Genomic DNA, 18,887 nt, shown 5'->3' with positions numbered 1-18,887 from the left:
CAAAATGTAATCCGTACACTTCAGATTATTACAAAGGAACACATATTGAACTGTGTGCTTGCCACTTTGGAGCTCACATGCACTGACATCAACTTTTCATAGTGTGTGTTCGGTTCATATCAACAGCATTAACATTCACAAATTGACTTATAAAAATAATTGGTAAGGATTCGTGTTTTAAGAAAACTGTGCAGTTAATCATACTTAATTTCAGCACATCGGTGAGTTCATTTGTGATAAAATTGTTCCTTTTAATTCGAATGAATTTGCAAAATACAATAAAAAATACAGAGCTTTTTTAAAAAAAAAAAAAAAAAATCAATGTCTTCTTGACCACTAAAATAGCCTTAGTATATAAAAGAAAATAAAACAAAATAAATTTAAAAAATTAATTGATTTTTTAAAGAACGTCCACAGTTCTATATAAACTGTGATCATTTGTAAATTATATTAAAGTAAGCTTTGTAAAATACAAACAACATTATACTTGAACTTATATATATATATATATATATATATATATATATATATATATATATATATATATATATATATACTATAAAAGCATATAAGCATTTGACTACAAGTGCACAAACCTTTTAAGACAAACTGGCACTTTGTACTGTATGTTCAGATGTTGAACAGAATTATAATGGTAAAAACTGAAGACAAGTTAATATTTGTTTTTTTAATCAAGAAATTTAATTTTAGGATTACTTTAACAATTGCTATTTAACTGGGTTTTAGTAAATCTATTTAATCATTTCTGGCCTGGCCAACTAATAGTTTTGCCAATTAATTTTCGTGATGTGGATAAAGCCAGGATGTGTGCCAATTCAGTCTTAAATACATACTGGTAACATACATTCAATTACAGCTGCTAAAATGTTGTAATTGCCTGTGGTTTCTATTGAGTATTTAATGAAGCTCTGTGGCGGCAATATTACAGGTCGCATAGTATTTGGGATTCTTAAGAACTTGACAGTGGTCATCACAAACCTCGTATTTGGGTCTGGGTCTAAGGTCCAGATTGGTATAGTTTTATACATGTGCACTGTCCAGTTGCTCTTTTGTATTAACATATGCTTCTGTACTTAATGGTCTGATACTGCCATCATATATCAATTTTGCTTTTAAAGGCAGAAATTCTCATTACTTTGGACCGAAACATTCAGATGACCTCAATCCAGTCATAACTCATAAAATAATGCAAAGTTAACAGTGGTGGTATTAAAGTAATACAAATGCACCAAACATTAACAGCAAGTCTGTCATGTAAATTATCAAATATTAAACTGAACTGCAGTTCATTGAATGCCAAGGAATGCGTGTAGAATTAAACATCCATACCCTCAAAGTGTACAGTCATGGTTTTCTTTAGGCTACCACTATCAGCTGCAGTGACAGCTGTGTTTTTCTAAATTATGAAATAAAAGTATATATTTTGATTTGTTTGGATATTGAGACATTGACAAGTTTGAAGAATACTATTATTTGAAAATAAAAAATACCAAACTATACTATGGAGTAATGACAGTTAAGGTTTCTTGTAGTGACTTTGACAACAAAGGTAAAATATTCCACAAAAGGATGAGCGCGCTTTTTTTGTATGCATAAGATATTTAAAAAGTGCTTTCTGGTATGAGACGGTACTCAGACCAAATGTAATATGAAACGTAAAAAGCAACAGACATTTACAGTTCATCAAACATCAATATGGAAAAACATTAGCAATAGAAAGCCCCCTCCCCCGCCTCCCCCCCCTGACAAAAAACAATCAAACCAACCTAAATCCTTATAGCAACACTGGGCCTTTTTCACAAAGATTTAAAGATTATTTTATGATTAATCAAATCGAGTTTGCAATTCATGCAACACTTTTCATCGTTCAATCCTTAACGTTTTGTAAATATGGCCCAGAACCTTTAAAAGTAATGATTTTTAGAAGCAAGCTGAACATATGGCAACAGAAAGATAGTACAAGTAAACTAACCTGTTACTGCCAAGTTCCTTTTGTTATCATAAGGCAGGTACTGTATATAATTAAAGCTCTGAGTTTGGTCAGACTAATCCTGTTTATGGTGGAACAATGACTCTACAAAATCTGTGTAAGAAACCAGTGTATCCTCCGTACTAAATTACAGAGGTGACCGTTACTGTGAGCATGTATAGCTTGCTCAATCATTGAAAGTAGTGATTACAATAAAACATTTTGTGAGACTGTTACTGTACAAGTTTGAAGGTGTAGTGTTTGACACAGATTTATAATTTCAAGATGCAAAGTTGCATCTAAACTCTAGATTAAAATGTGCACTTGCAAAACATAACATTTTTAGAAAGATGAGTACTACAAAATGTCTACTTGGCATCAGCAGCGACTGTCTAGGGGGTCAAGAAAAAACACAGTGCCTTCCAGTGTTAGTCCCATTGTGAACCCCTCCTGCAAAACAAGAAAGAAATCAGTTAACAATCAAAAACATCTGGTTCGTTTCTCAATCTGAACAACTGCCAAATGTTTTAATGATGCTGCTAGGGGTGAGTTTTGAGCCAAAACGTTGATCTGTAGGTTGAAACAATGAATGACTTTCTCAGGGTGGGGAAAGCTGTGAGCAAAGCTTTTCAATACAAAATGAATGGGGAGGGGGGCATACTGTATACATCAGGAATCAAACAGAATTAGAGGCTGTAGCATGTGTTTATACAGAGTTTTCAGTTTAAAGATGTGAATATTTAAAACACTGTTCATTTCAGCTACAGTAATATTGTATTGCATGCTGCTACTTGCCTCATAACTTTAACTCTCATTTATCAAAACTTTATTCAGATGCTTTATTTTCTTGCAGTCCCTCATCAGACCCTAACACATCCTGTGACACCAGCATTCCAGATGATCTGGTCTCTTCATTTGCGGGTATTCCCCGTCATGTATTCACAGCATCTTCCATGTGTTAATATTTTGCGCTTGTATACACTGCTTCTTTTCCAATTGCCTGTGGCCTGATTATATTGGAGTTCTTTATTTTATTTGGCCTTTCAATCCTTTCTTAAACCATGACTTCATTGAAATAAGTCTATTAGTAAATGTCTTGGTGTAAACATAAACATTTCTTGTACACTGTAGAACATGTGCAAACTTTAAAATGATCCCTCTGTGATAATGCATGCTCAAGAACCATATATATTGTAGCACTAGCCACAGCTGACAACTGTAAGCATTCCACGTCTGCTTTTACTCAAACTCATAAGCCTCAACAAAACAGACACATTCTTTTGCACACGCCTTACCAACAAAAAGTAAAAACGCCCAATTCTAAGAAATAAGTAACCAGCAATGCTGTTACTTTGAAGCTTGAGATAACAAAAGTTTAAATACTACAACACTTGCAATTTAATAAAACAAAACAAAAAACAAAACACATTAAAAAACACTACTTATTACTCTTTTAATTATGGCACATAGTAAAAACTAACTTTACATAGACTAAGGGTTTGACCTGATCAACATATACCCGGCTGGGATAAGCTGATATTACACTACCAGGGGAGTCACCAGGATTCCACCAACCTCTTATTTTTACTGAGATAACCAAGACTAATCATTTGAAGCAATTCAAAGCTATTCCACAATGCTGTGAAATGCTCTTTAAAAAAAAAACAAAAACAAAACAAAAAAAAAATAAATCTGTTTTCAGTATATTTTCTATTTTCTATTTAAATCTTTTTCACAAGCTGTTTTTGCATGTACATCATGTATATTTTTTAAATGTATACATATTATTTAACTGATATGTTTAATAAAATCTCCTATGGTCAGTAAAGCCCTAATTGTTGACACAGTAATGGAAGGAAAGTGTTAACACACACAGGTTAAATGAAACAGTGTCTCCTGTAAATTCCTGTATTTTGTGTATGTAATTTCTCATTTCTAAACAATGTCCACAACAGGAAGAATAATATCATTGAAATGTGCCTTAATAAATAAACAGTGTAATAATGGTACAGTATAAATTCGACTGGGACGACTGAACAATTATTTTCCCCCAGTTTGGTGTTTTCCTATACTTAATATTGCATTTTATTACACAAAGTGCCCCACCCCCCTCCCTTTGACTGTTCAGGGTTCTCCCCAGGTATTCCGTACAGCCGGCCACAACAACATTATAGCCGGGAGCACTTTTAACGGAAAAATAAACTTGACTTATCATAAACATATAATACAACAAAGAATATGAATAATGTGTTGTCTTTCGTTGACTATATCTGGTTGTGCTTTTTTTATGTTCTACATTTTCTTTTTCATTGCTGTTTTCTATTATGGTAAATTCCCGTGCTTATTTAAGCACTCTGCGATTTGACTGGGGAAAGATAACGCAGGGTTAGTGGAGTTCACACACACACGCACACAAAAAAAGGAACCTTTTCATTTCCTTTTTAGCTTAATTACTGAGCTTATTGCTTCATTTAAATTGTTTTCTTTGTTAGTTTTCAGGGCATTTTGTTAATGCATGTCTTGTTTTTCGCTGTTCTACATTTTTTGAATGCTGCTGTTCATTTTAACCATTTTTTTTTTTTACACAGCAGTACTCGCGCACGTTTGGTCACCATCATAAAGCTGCATCCACACTGGAATGAAACTGACCAATCAGAAGCAAGGTTAACCCTTGAAACATGTCAAAACACACGCCTCAAAACACGTCACGCCTGAAAAGAAGTTCATCATTTTATGTAGCTCCCATATTAGTCACTTGCAGGAGGTACATTTAGCAGCATCGAGACATTTTATTTCCGATTATGCAAGTTGCATAAAAATAGGTTTGTTAATAAGCAAAAATAAACCAGACCACATACAGTCTATATATCTAGCATTTAAATAAAAAATGTGCACTTTTGCTGGCTTTTAAAAATCACACAAAAATGGTCCCACATTAACCCAACAGAACATGTGACCTAATTTTAAGCTATGGCTTATTTTTGGTTTGTTTGTTTGCTTATATGATAAATAACATTTTGTTCACTAAATTGTTCTGTGGCACAAACCTGTGAATACATACGCATAAAGTGAATATATGCATAAAGAGATTCACCAAACAAACAAGAATATTAGAGTTCCTACTATTCTATATGTTGTAAAACAAACCCAGCAACAGGTTTGTATTCTATGTAACACATTCCAACATTACCAAGCTCATAGTTCGATTATGAGCCATATCTGTTCACCGGACTGTTTCAAAAAGGAAAAACTAAATAAAAGTCTTGTGTCTTGCCATGGCAAGACACAAAAAATTGACTGAAAGATAATACCCGAAAATAATCTTAATATTTTTAGAATAAAGTAGCCGGCGCAAATATAGTATTGAGCAGTGTACTGCAATGATCGTCGGCTTATTTTGAAAACCATGCATTCATTGTCACTGTTTTTGCTATGAAAATAATTGGTCATTTTTTTAGCAGTCATTTTTAACGTTTTAGCCTCTCAAAGTGCTTACCACAGAAAACCCTCCCCTTCAACTCTCTGATTGGTTGAATGTTGTGTCAAGACGTAACACAGCTGTCATGTTGTTCCAAGATTTGTTTTTTTCACCCAGCGACGTGCAAATTATCTAGTCTGCTAGAAGCGCAATCAATCCAGTAGCATCAGCAAGACGGGCGGATCAGGTTTCTTCAGCCGGACGGCGACAACCACTTTGCCTGGCTGAAAAGGCCCGGGAAGAACCCTGCTGTTGAGACAAGCTACTTGGCTGCAAGTGATTTAGGCTCGAGCCAAATAATGAAACACTGGAGAGAGAAAAGAAAATGGATATGCTATTCTAGTTCTGTCTTGTTTAAGACTAACAAGACACATCCTGTATTATCTGAATACTTAATCATTAAATAGGCTGAAGGTTTCACAGAGGTAATATACTGTAGCAGTGTAGTTTTATTAAAGGAACAAATGGAATAAAAATGAAATAAATCTGTTCTAAATTATTGTGCTTTATGAATTCACGCCGGTCCCTCTTGTAAAAGTGATGTAAATATAACTTATTGGTTAACATTTACATTTACTGAAACACAATTCATGAGATGAAAATCTATGCTTTAGATGTTATGTGCAAACAAACAAAACATATCAATGCACTGAAACAGTGCTAGAAGAAAAAAACAAGTTATGTTCATTATAAATGTGAAAAAGCTTAGATATTTTTTCTAAATGAATTGTTCTAAACAACATAAATAACGTACAAACCATCTCTGACGCTGCCAGGCAAAGAAGACAAAAAACCAATTCATAAACCAATTCAACCAACCAGTACCTTACAGTATATGCTGCTCATCATTCTTCTCCATTTGGGTATGTTCTTACACAATGTATTTAGGGCTTACATTTTTTGGTGTTATTTTAATGAGTGCCCACAATACTGTAATAACCCAGTCATTGTGACTGTGTAAAATCTGTAGTGATCTAGATCTGCAAGTTTTTCCGAATCACTATTAAACAAGAGCCCATTGTGCAGATAAGGATGGTCGCATCCTCTGCCCACTCAATCAGGCATTTAAAATGTACTCAATCCCTGAATAAAAGGCACATAAGCTAACAGTTCTGATTCAGTGTGCTATTCTGGCTGTTATGGAAGGATGGCATTCTCACAGCCAGCAGAGCTGAGAGAAATTAATTGCATGCTGCAATGGGATTTCTGACAGACTGCCAGTCAGTTTTTTATAACAGCATTCTGTTTTCCAAAATAAATGCTGCTTTGAAAAGCATCAAAAACATATTCAGTCAAAACCCATCTCCAAGTGTCTTTCATTGTAAAACATTATTTACAACAGATGGAATACATGAGACTTTCTTATTTTCTTACAGTAGATAGAGAGGAAGAATAGGTATGTCTTAGCATGTGTTTCATTTCTTTAAAGGCGTGGACTCTGTCTTCTGCTTGTAATATAAGCATTTATATGTAAATGGAAACAGTTTATATTACATACAATCAAGTAGTCACCTGCATTTCATCCAGCTTGGACTGGATGTCTGGTGGAAAGTCTGATTCCCCACAGATAAAGGGGTCAAACGGTTCAGCTCCAAAAAGATCTTTTTCTAAAAGATGACAGAAATAATAAAAAGAGAGGGTGATTAAAGCTAGTTTACAATTCATTTTCAATTAAAAAAAAAAAAAAAAATTATATATATTTTTTTTTTATATATATATATTTTTTTTTTTTTTTTTCCCGGTACTGAACTACAGTACCACACTATTCAGACTTATATCAGGCCATATAAGAGCTAATCCTTATATGGATCAAATATGTACAGCATTTGGTTTCTATCTGGAACCTATCAGATCCACTCAGGGATCGATTTGATCAAGCTACATTATAACCTGCCAGGAGACGCCACAGCTGGATTTCATGAAGAAGCTACTTAAGTGGTTGGTGTTATCCAGGGGAATTCTCAGTGCTGTAAAACAGATGTGGCCCTGCAGGGTGTACTTTTGATCAAACCAATTCCACAGTAAAAATTAAATAAATAATTGTGCCCAACCTCCAGGAAAGTCAAACATAATTTATCAGATCCTTCTGCGCATGTAATTATTTTTTGTAATTAGTGTAAATGACAGTAAGAACCACAGAACTTACCAGTTTCATTAGATCTTCTAGGGAGAGCAGGTGGCTGCGTGCCATTGCTTGCTGGTACTGGTGACACAGGCGAGACTGGTGAGAATGGAACCATGTCAAAGATGTCTGTAGGTGGAGACGTAACTGTCATGCTGCCTGCCTGGAATGAGACATTTGTCTTTTAGTATCTTCTTTAAAACAGGAAAGACTGCAAATTAAGCACTATTGCTGCTATGGGCTTCTTATTAAAAAAAACAAAAAAACAATTGCAGTAGTCATCTCACACTGTACTCATAATTAAAAGGATTGGAATAAAAACATATAGGGAATTAACCAGAAATCAAAATAGCAGCAGTCAAACACATTTGTTGCATAAATGTAAAGTGTAGATTACTTGAACTAAAAAACATTAAGGTTGTCCACAATAAACAATAAGCACATGCCTTCACAAACTCATGACAAAACATGCAAGTAACCAAATGCTGGCAGAGCAAGATAACAAACAAGCCACACAATTATTATCCACCATAATGTTTAATTTTTATATTTTTATATCTTCATCAAGAAGCACATACCAAATTGTAGATATATACATACATTTATACCATTTGCATTGCGTCTGGCAGCATCAAAGTTTTTGTGCCACATGGTTGTTGGATACACAAGCGCATAATAACTGTGCGTACAGCAGACAAATAGCACAGGCAAGAGTTACTGGACTGCAGGATTACACGAGGCCTCGGAATACTGTATCCACTGACAGCTTTTGGTTGAGTGCTTTTAGAGGGAGGTGGAGTTAGTAGCCCAGTGGATAAGTTGGATTCAGGAGAGCTCATTGGAGTAAGTGTAATAGAAGAGATTTCTAAATAAGAAGTGGACATCATATTATGACACCAGAAGAGAGACGAAGGTCTTTCAAGCATGTGTTGTTGGTTAGCAGAATTTATGTGCAGCAACTGTGAAGAAACCACAGAAAGAGGAAATTCTGAGATGTTATAACAAACAAACAAACAAACAAACAAACACTGTATACACATCTAAGGGAAGTACATTATTTTAGTATTTAAAATTACTTAATTAATACTTTTAATATTAAATTCCACGTCTTCAAATATTTCTATTGAGAGTCTCCTAATAATATCATATTTAAATTTCACACAGAAAAATTTTATCCACAACAATATCTACAAAGTAGTTGTAATTTAAAATGTAATTTAATAGGTTTGGAACTAACACAACTGTATTCAGTTTAGTCAATTGGTTTTCTAGTTGTAAGCAGTATATCAATAATGCCAGAAAACTACAAAATAATAGTTTTGCTCTCTTGTCTCGTCAATGTTTTATTTATTTATGCTTTTACCTATTCATTTATTCTAAATGCAAACCTCATTGAAATTAATTAATCATCACACATTAAAAAAGACCTAAAAAAGCAGATGTATTGGTGCCAATACAATTGAGAACAAGAGAACTCATTAATTTCCCCAGCGACTCTTTCATATGGCTAGCTTCAAAAAAATGAACATCTGTATTTATATAACTAATGTTGAAAAGGATACTATTTGGTAACCAAAACAAAGCAACCACAGTTTCACTACCTCTTCCTTACCAGCGCTGGAGCCTTTGTAAAAGTGCAGGGCCTAGGTCCAGGGGTGCGTGTGTAGCCAGGAGGATGGGCTTTAACAGTTTTCAGGAATGCACTTTTTTTTTTCTCACAAACATCTTGTGAAGTAAAAGTATACACAGAGTATAACTGCAACTAAACATTGTGTGCTAGACAAGCATTTTCTTCTGCTATCCATGTGTTTCTTTTGTTACAATAGATGTGAGGGGGGCACAGTCCTATGGGTGAGCCACATTAGTGTTCCATAGCTACATATTAAAAAACATGTTTTATATTATATAGCACAGTACCTCTGTAATAGGAGTTAAATTGTACCATAAATGTATACAATTTTCAATTTGTAAGACTCACAGAACAACCTTGACCAGTATTACTAATGATGTTCTTCTAATAGCAGACTCGCAACATTGCATTCATTTACTTCATTTACTTCAATTCATTAACTCAGCTTAACATTCATGTACATAACCTTGTTGGCTTGTTTGTTTGTTTGGTTATTTTTTTAAATGCCTAATCTTTTTTTTCTGATTACTGAATTTCACAAGGCTTATTCTTAGGCCCACTGCTGTTTTCTCTGGAAATCTAGGCCTGGACGTCGTCCAATCACTTATGCAATAATGCTTTAAGAACCAAAACTACTTTTTATCAACTCTCAGACTGCTATTAAAATGTTATTTTTTCTTCACTTACTATTGACATTGCTGCTTAAGAACCTAAACCACTTTGATACAGAGTGAGTGTCATCCTAGATTCTACTTAAGCCATGGATTTCCATATTTAACAACTAAAAAAAAAAAAAAAAACTTAAGTAAACTTTTGATCCGTGTGTTTCTGTGAACAACACTCCTTATTCAACTTGCTCATCCACAAGAATCGGATCAAGTGAATCAATAGCGATTGAAAGACGATGTACACCAGACCTTGAATCAGAGTTCACAGAATAGGAGTTGAACGTGAATCATTAATGATGTTGCACTAAATATATACAGACCACCTATAAAGATTACATTGCATGAAACACAGCAGAGTACACAGTGGATATGCACTATAGTACAGAAGCCATCAGATTGTAAGTGAATATATTTAGGGTTTATACTTGGATAAAACCTAAATATATTGTTAAATATATTGGAGAATATTGTTGCCAAGTTACATTTTTGAACAGACAAAAAGTAAGATAAGACCACTGTAAAGCAAGAAGATAACACACAAGGTGTACAACCAGTGAAAGCATATTTTTTGCTTACCAGATGTACAAATAATTGATAAATATACGCCAACAGAACGCATTTGAATGCACTTTATTTTTTAAACTTACTGGGCACACTTGAATGAGCATTAACTGTTCTTGCATATCTTGCACTTGCTTTTTTAGTTCTGTATTTTCAGTTTCCAATTCTTGAATCTGTAGAGAAATTAAATACATTTTACTGCCAGTTGATAGCTCTTGAAATTATTATAACTTGGTAGGGTTCTTCAACTTTCATATAATGCATGCTTAACACTGAAGTAAAGAAACATATTTTATTAAAGCAAAGAAATATTAAGGCTGTATCAGTTCCAAATACATTACACTGTAAATGCTGTAGCACTTTAAATTTGCAAGGAAGATTACTCTTCAAATTAAGACACACTCAAGAGTAGATATTGTTTTTAATTGAGTTTTAATGTCATCAATTTAGTTGTGAATCAGTTTTCTTGATTTGTATATGCAGCTACAAATGTGGATATCTCTGTGGGCCTAAAGATTTAAAGGGTATCTTACTCTTTTCTGAAGGTTTCCTATTTGTTTTCTTGTTTCAACATCTTTTCCTCCAGATTCCAGAAACTTCTTGTAAGCTAAGTCAAATGCTTGGCCAATCGTTAGAGTAATCTCTTCAGCCTTATACAGAGAAAAGAGCAATGTAATCACATTTCTGGGGCACTGCTTACACATTGTGTACATTTAACTGCTCAAGAGTGGAATATTTGAATGTGTACAGTAGCATATTGGGTTTACTATACACCCTTAAAAGCCAAAGTTTCCAAATGTAATACAATATTGGATGTACTATTTCTAACAAAAGTGTGCCTGTAAATGGTACAAATATGCATGTTTAATTCTCAAAAGTGACCTTTCGATTAGCCACAAAAAATAATGGTATTCAATATAATCATATTGCTTTCCAGTGTGTTATTGCCCTAATTAATTGTAAATTAATCTGATTCTGAAAAGTTTTTTCTCCATACATATATCCAGTATTTCAGTGATAAGGTAGATGTGTTACATTGCTGACTGAATTGCATGCATTTGGGGCAAGACTTCAAGACATATCGGTTGCAAGTAAAAAAAAAAAAAAAAAAAAAAACTACTAAAATAAAGTTTCAGAATTCCTTGTAAATAAAAACAGAGGAAAAAACAACAACAACAAAAATATTGGTATCATATTGCTCTACAGCACTTGTTGATGCCTAGTTCACTCCCTAGTCTCTGTAAGGCTGCTTTAGATAAAAGCATCTGCTAAATGACCAAATCATAATAACAATAATAATAATACATAGTTGAAATAGATTCTGGGTCAATCAGTGGAATTTGTCTATAAGGATTAAAATGACAAAAGTAATGATGTTATAATTTGAAAAATATTCTGCCTTTAACTAATCGTACTTACACATTTTTCACTGTCGAATACAAAACACAGATGTTTATTAGATTCTGCATCTTTGCAAATAAATGTGAATATTCTCTTGTCCGTCTTATCATCTGCACAGAATGATATCCGATGCAACTGGCAATTGTGCTGCACTTCCTGAAAAAAAAAAAAAAAATTACATTATTTACATTACGGTTGATTTACATTATACAGCAAGGTCCAATACATGAAGCTATAGTAAATGGCAAACAATTTTCAAACTAATACCTGGAATTAAATATGAACATACTTCAGAATTATATGTTAACGTGAACTGTGCTGTTTTATGATCAGTTAAAAGCATTTAATATGAATTTGTAATCTTTACTTCTGTACTTCATATGTTTAAACATTGTTTTTAAGACATTTGAGTGTTTGTTGTTCTCTTATGACTGGCATGTACTCCTGCACCACAATGTAATTGAGTAGTATAAAGGTTAAGACACTTTATAAATCTATGTTTCTGGAACCCATAAATCCTGGGTCGATCAGTGCACTTTCTCTATAAAGACTTAAAGGACAAAGAAGAATGTATGAAGATTAGTACAAAACAATGTTTGCAAAAAAAAAGATAGAAAGACTTATGGCTTGATGTACTCTACTATCAACCTCTCTATCTCAACTGTCAGCGAGAACACAATTTTCAAACAATGTAAGAAATAAAAGCAATATTTTTGTTTAACAAACATAACAAAAGGCTCTGGGGCTTATTAAAAGTTAAGCCTGGCTTCAAGAATTCCCAGAGAGAAATGCAGTTTTTTTTTTTTTTTTCTAGACAGAGGAGAACTCCCTTGAGACCTTCACCAGAGAGTAGCAGGAATACAATTGTAGGTATACATTTTAATAATTATATAATGCAAATTACTTAATAAACAATGTGTGGTAATGATAGTTAATGCAGTGTTAAAGCCTGGGCCCTGGTGTGTTTGCAAGTATCCAGTTATTCTCTTTAAGACTTGGCCACTTGGAGACATAGGCTTACACTATCAGGCTAAACTTAATGCCGTCAACAGTCCTTTACGGATTTGTTTTAGGATGTTGTTCTTTGTTCAGTTGCATGGCTCCTGAAGTAAGGAAAAGGCTTTGGAGATCTTGCTGTACAATAAACAGGTCCAGGAGGTGTAGACTATGGAGCACTTTTCATTGCCTCTGTTGGCAACATTCATATTCAGTGCTAGGAGACTGTCCATGTTTTTTAGGCTATAGCAAAGGGTGAGCTAGCTAGCTATCTACATTTCGTTCAAAATAAAAAGAAACTGTTCTGACCTCCAAAGCCTTCAGCTCAATTCCAGACAGCTTGATGAGAACATCACAATTTGACACATGATAAATGGAAGCTCACAGCAACATGTAACACTACTAAAAAGCCTGAGGTTGCTCAATCTTCAAGCTGGAGAAAGGCCAGTAAGAACGATCCCACTTGTAACGTGGGAGTGTTTTGAAAAAAAATGGAGGAAGGATCTTCATGCTTGGTGGAAATTTCATTACCCCTTAATGAAGTGTCTTGCTTGTATGACCTGGGGCACTACATTAGAAAGCCTGCTAGTAAGGAAGCCACAACAGAAACTCCAAGATCAGTATTTGCATGCTATTGAATTCAAGCATGTCTTGGCAAGCTACAATCAGAGACACTAGTGGAAAATGCTAAAGAACTTGGCAAGACCATAGATGCTCTGGCGTGTAACTACAAGTCCCATGAATCCAGAGGGAACAATTGACAACACAAAGGAGTCACTTCTGTTATACAATAGACTTTAATATAATTTCAACTGGAACAGGGATAAGAAGATAACTATAGTAAGAAGGTACACTTGGACTCCATTATCAGTATGCAAGTCAATTAAAAAACATTTACATTGTTCCTGTTCTCCATAGTGAACCAGGTACTGCACCATGTGGTCCTGAACTTCTCCATAAGTATCAATGGTACGATAATACCCTCTCAGAGGTATTTTTAAATTTGATCTCTCCCACCAAACAAGATGAAATTATTATTCTGGGGTGCATTACCCCATCCCTAAAGGACTGGGAATGTATTATCTGTTTTTAAGATGGCAACCAGCTGTTGCCATGGTCTGCAGTGTTAAGCAATAACATTTTAAGCTGCAGGAACAATCCATAGATATAACAATGCTGCTTAAGAAAAGGGAGACACATTAATAAAGAAAAAAAAAACTTTACCATCAGATACAATCATTTTTTGCTTAACGTATTGTATTACATAAAACATAATGCATGCAACAACAATGTTTTAACTTGTGTTGGAGAGGTCAATGAGCTTATTTAAATGAGAACATGACAATGTTTATTTTTCTAGGTTTCGGCATTGTTTTTTTTTTTTTTAAATTCTGTAATCTTATCTTTTGGCAGAGTTTGTGAGAAATAGGATTCACAGCCAAAGGAAACTGCATTTTAGTTGGTCATTGTTCAATTTAACTACAAGCTGGAGAATACTTCCTGCTTTCAAAATGAACTGCAGTAACACAGGCTGTAACTAAAAAAAGGTTTACCTTGTTACATCTTTGCTGACTATGAAAAAGAGAACATACTTTGATCAAATATGTTTTCTTTAATTGCCATGATGTTGCAAACATCACCAGGGCTTTCGTGAATTAGTGCTTTCTTCTCTACAAGTAGAGTTCTGATCTCTCCACTTACTGAGTTTACAGATTAGAGGCTGGTTTCAAAACCTCATAGCACAATTCGCGGATGAGCTAATGTAAAGCAAGTTCATCAGAAGTCATCAGAAGCAATTACAAAAGCAACATTTATCCCTAAGCACGGGAGCTATCGATGTAACGGACATAGAGACAGGCAGACAAACAGGGTGCCTCCATATACCCCGATTCTGATTCCCTAATAACTCATCAACCCACCTTCACTATATCAATAAATATATCACATATACCCTAGCTCTCAGAAAAGCAAATTTTACTACTACTGCCTTGCATAAGAACATCAAACAGGTATCTGGACGTAGATGGTTGATAGTTTTCACACCAGGAGATCATTTATGAAGGGCAACTTAATAAAGACAGATTCGATGTTGCTGACTTACCCAGCAATCACATTGTTCAAGCCATTTAGGCTTTTAAAGCTCCCTAGATTCTTCATGTGTATCTCCTAGGTCAAAGGACAAACCAAGATTTTATAAACCCATGAGATTGATATCAGCTGTGCGATACATTTTAGAATCTACTTTAAGGATTCTGTTGGGGGAACATCTGGATTTGCAGGAAATGCTTGATATCCAAATGTCCAACATATGCTCAGGAAGGGGAGAATATATTTAAATAACATGTTGGAGTGTTAGTGCCAGGGTGAGGCTGGACAAGAGAAATGTAACTGTCACTGCTCCCTTTGTTTAGTTCAACTTTAACTTTACCAATAACACTTTCTAAAGCACTGGACATTTGAAAAAATGTACCACACATGAGGGCTTTGTTGTTTTTGGAGTCACCAGCAAAAGCACTCACTATTATAATGTATTCAAGATTACTGTGAACTTGACTACAATTCTTTCCGTCAATGGTATGGACAGAGCCAAAACCAAAAAACCTACCAAGACAAAGACATTATTCGCAATCCTTAATTATTACAATGAGGACTATAATTTGCAGCACAGGATGGGTAATAGTGGGTGGGCTCTGGTATCTGGCAATTTAACAGCAAGTACAGCTGCATTGAGTAGCAATATTCAAACAAATCACGGGAGGTTTAGTCATTTTTAGAAATATTTTTAACTGTGTGTTTATATAAGAAGGCTTTTACTCCCAAGCTACATCTAGCAGTGCAATAGAAATACACCCCTTGAACATATGTATATAAATGATGCGCAAATACAAAATAAATATACAAACTACTGGAAATATTTTGAAACAAATTGCTTTGATGTGGACAACAATGGAAACCACAAAGATAAAGTAACATGTTTCTGTGAACTCTTTAACCCTTTCAGTCCTTATTTTCCACCTTAACAAAAATAATGCAAGACTGAAAGGGTTAAAATGTTAATTGGCCCTCCCTGCGGGACAGTTTAAAATAAAATAAAATAGATTCAGATCACGGATGTGCTGTATTTTTATGCGCTATTCAAAAGGTGCTTTACTTCTTACTAGAACAGATAGCCACTAATCAAATACAAGATGATGAAACTCTACCTAATAATTTACTTGTAAAGGCTGCCAGGTTGGTATTGATATAGCCAACTACAGCATATCACATGTCCTGAGACCTGTTTGCTGGTACAGCATAACTTATAGAGATTCACAGGTTTTACATTATAATTTTCGCGTTTCGCATAAGTACTTGCAATGTTTTTTAGTGTTCACACAAGCCACATAAACTGCTCCGTAATGAAAACACGCCAAGCTTTTCCCACAAGTAGAAAACAAAATGAGGTAGGCTACCTGTGGTAACCATGGTAATAACTCTCATCGCAGAATCGTAAAGGTGGAGTTTTTAAGTTTATTTTAGCGATGGGTTTCAACTTTACGTTACAGAAAACTACAGAAACAAATAGAAGAAACAGACCCGGTATAGTTGTGGGATCTGGCGATTCTCACAGATATAACAAGTCACTTGAATTACCTAATTTTAAAACTGCAAGGTAAAGAAAGGCTTGTTTTCCAGTTCTTTTCAGATATGAAAGGCTTTCAGGCAAAACTCAAGCTCTTACGACAACACTCAGAGAGGGGCACACTGTCTCATTTTTCGTCCTGCAAAGAACTGTCGGGACGAAAATGTCAATTATCCGTTTTCTTGTGGCAGTATGGTAAAATTACTAGACCTGTTGATTGAGAATTTTGAGGCCAGATTTTCCGACTTCAAGTCACATGGAAACAACATCAGCCTGTTTGAAAACCCCTATGCTGCCGGGATGGATAATGTCCCTACTTCTCTTCAAATAGAACTTATTGATCTGCAGTGTAACTCAGGTTTAAAGGATATGTTTCAAGAGAAGAAATTGGTCGAGTTTTACTCCCTGCTTCCCAGCTATCAATTTCAAAATCTATAAAAACTTGCTGGCAGCACATGCATCTGTGAACAAACTTTCTCACTCACAAAATTGAATAAGTCTAAGCTGAGGTCCCGTTTGTCATGAGCAGATGAACGTTTCCAACTTTGAGCAAAACTTTGAGAAACTGTTAGCTGAGAAACAACCTCAAAGTTCTCACTAAGTCGGTAAGTGTACATTTTTCTTTATTTGTAATTTGAGTGTGTTTTTTTACTGTTTTTTTTTTTTTTTCTTCTGTCTTTGGCAATCCGATGCTTGTTTTATTTGACAGGTACAGTGTGTTGTGTGACATTTTAACTCTGGTTTATTTATTTATTTTATTTTGAAATAGATAGTTCTGTGCACAGAAACAAGCATTTGCAATCTAATAACAAGCTAAAGGCAAATAAATAAATTCAGATGACTTTAAATTGGCAGACATTGAAAACTGGAAAAAGGTTGGGCACTCCTGCCCTAAAGTACGGTAGAGTGTGATTATTAATTACAGTGTTTGCACATATTTCAATTAAGCACTATGGGTGACAAACTCTGTTTCTTCTTTATATATATATATATATATATATATATATATATATATATATATATATATATATATATATATATATATATATATATATATATATATACATATATATATATATATACACACACACCATGGTTGCTGTTTTAGTGTATGGGGTTTGCATCTCAAACGTACTGTAAATTATAGCAAATATGTTGTTTCTACTGCATAAATTATTTTGCAGTGATTTCATCTAACGGATTACCTGTTAGCAGCTAAATTTGCCTTCTTAGAGACATTAAATAAAAATGTTTTTGTTAAACTACTGCTACATGTGTTAACAGATGGGTGACAACATCTAACTAAACAGCTATGGGAATCATACAATGCAGTGTAAGAATATTCTCTTGTCCCTGAAACGCCAACGGAACCTATATTTAAATGACACAATTCAAACCTGCAGGTAATTATCATACATATAAAACAAATACTTACTTTTGTTTTGGGATCTAGAATTTTCACGCCATAGATTGAGATCTGTAATTCCACTTTAGGCGTTTTCTGTCCTTCAGATTTCTTTATATGTCTTGCAAACTAGAACAAAAAAACAAAAGAAAAAAATCACTGAACTGAACGTGTTTTTGTATTTTTATAACACCCTTTGGGTCAGTTTTACAGAGCGCTAAAGTTTGTCTTACATCTATTTCAATTAAACCGGGTTTACACTGCACAATTTTTGCAAACGGGAGACATAGCGCCACTCACATTTACTGATTGAACTACAATTTCTCACTGTAGATCGGGGATTGCAAGCTACACACACTACACGAGATATCTTGTGGCGGACTGCGCCTATTTTCACTGCAGAATCGTAGACATCATTCGTGAGAATAGTGGACTCAAACAAGAAGGTGACCGCTGTTGTCTGTGCATTGATCTGCACAGAAAGAAAGAAGAAAATGCGGAGAAGATCCATTTGGACGCGCAACTGGCTTAATAGACGTGGCCAGTACGGACTGATGATGCAACTCGAGTTGAGGTTATTAGCAATACAAGCATACAGGGTTTGAAAGGGATATTGAATATGAGTGACTGTCGAAATTGATTGCCAGGAGATCACACACACTACCACACACAGTATCTGCTTCGGTGTTAACAAGTTATAACAAATATTTACTTACCAGCTACCTTCAATGAGTGATTATGATAGGAAATGTCACTTATGTCAAAGAGGGGCACAACCTTTCTTTTCGTCGCTATTGTTGCTAGCTTGTCCTATTTGGCTGCTGGCAGAATTCATCAAGAAATCAGCCCGTAGCCCCTCGCACACTTCACACATTGCTTTGTCGGGGATTAAAGTTTTCTGACATGTTAGAAATTTATCGGGAAGTCATAACAGCGTCGGGAGATCGCAGAAGCTATTAACGAGGCATCATAGACCCTCTCGCACTTATCGACCATTTTGTCCCTGACAACCTC

The 18,887-nt window shown here is 34.7% G+C and overlaps 1 protein-coding gene across 7 annotated transcripts in view; it reads right to left on the bottom strand.

Annotated features, from left to right (window-relative positions):
• Positions 1-679: 679 nt before the first annotated feature.
• LOC121322164 (PTB domain-containing engulfment adapter protein 1-like) overlaps positions 680-18,887 on the bottom strand; it is a 124,209-nt gene continuing 106,001 nt past the window's right edge. For 6 of the 7 annotated variants that reach the window (XM_041261733.1, XM_041261732.1, XM_041261730.1 and 3 more), the window contains 8 exons: positions 17,904-18,002; positions 11,869-12,006; positions 10,983-11,099; positions 10,536-10,622; positions 8,325-8,549; positions 7,615-7,753; positions 6,981-7,075; positions 680-2,440 (listed from right to left, as the gene is read on the bottom strand). In XM_041261733.1, coding sequence (XP_041117667.1) covers positions 2,369-2,440; positions 6,981-7,075; positions 7,615-7,753; positions 8,325-8,549; positions 10,536-10,622; positions 10,983-11,099; positions 11,869-12,006; positions 17,904-18,002 — 972 coding nt within the window. In that variant the 3' untranslated portion in view covers positions 680-2,368. The remainder of the gene's footprint in view (positions 2,441-6,980; positions 7,076-7,614; positions 7,754-8,324; positions 8,550-10,535; positions 10,623-10,982; positions 11,100-11,868; positions 12,007-17,903; positions 18,003-18,887) is intronic. The other variant, XM_041261737.1, reaches the window with a different exon arrangement.

Source organism: Polyodon spathula, chromosome 10, assembly GCF_017654505.1.
Source record: "Polyodon spathula isolate WHYD16114869_AA chromosome 10, ASM1765450v1, whole genome shotgun sequence".
Classification (NCBI taxonomy): domain Eukaryota; kingdom Metazoa; phylum Chordata; class Actinopteri; order Acipenseriformes; family Polyodontidae; genus Polyodon; species Polyodon spathula.
This window is presented reverse-complemented; position numbering and strand designations above follow the sequence as displayed.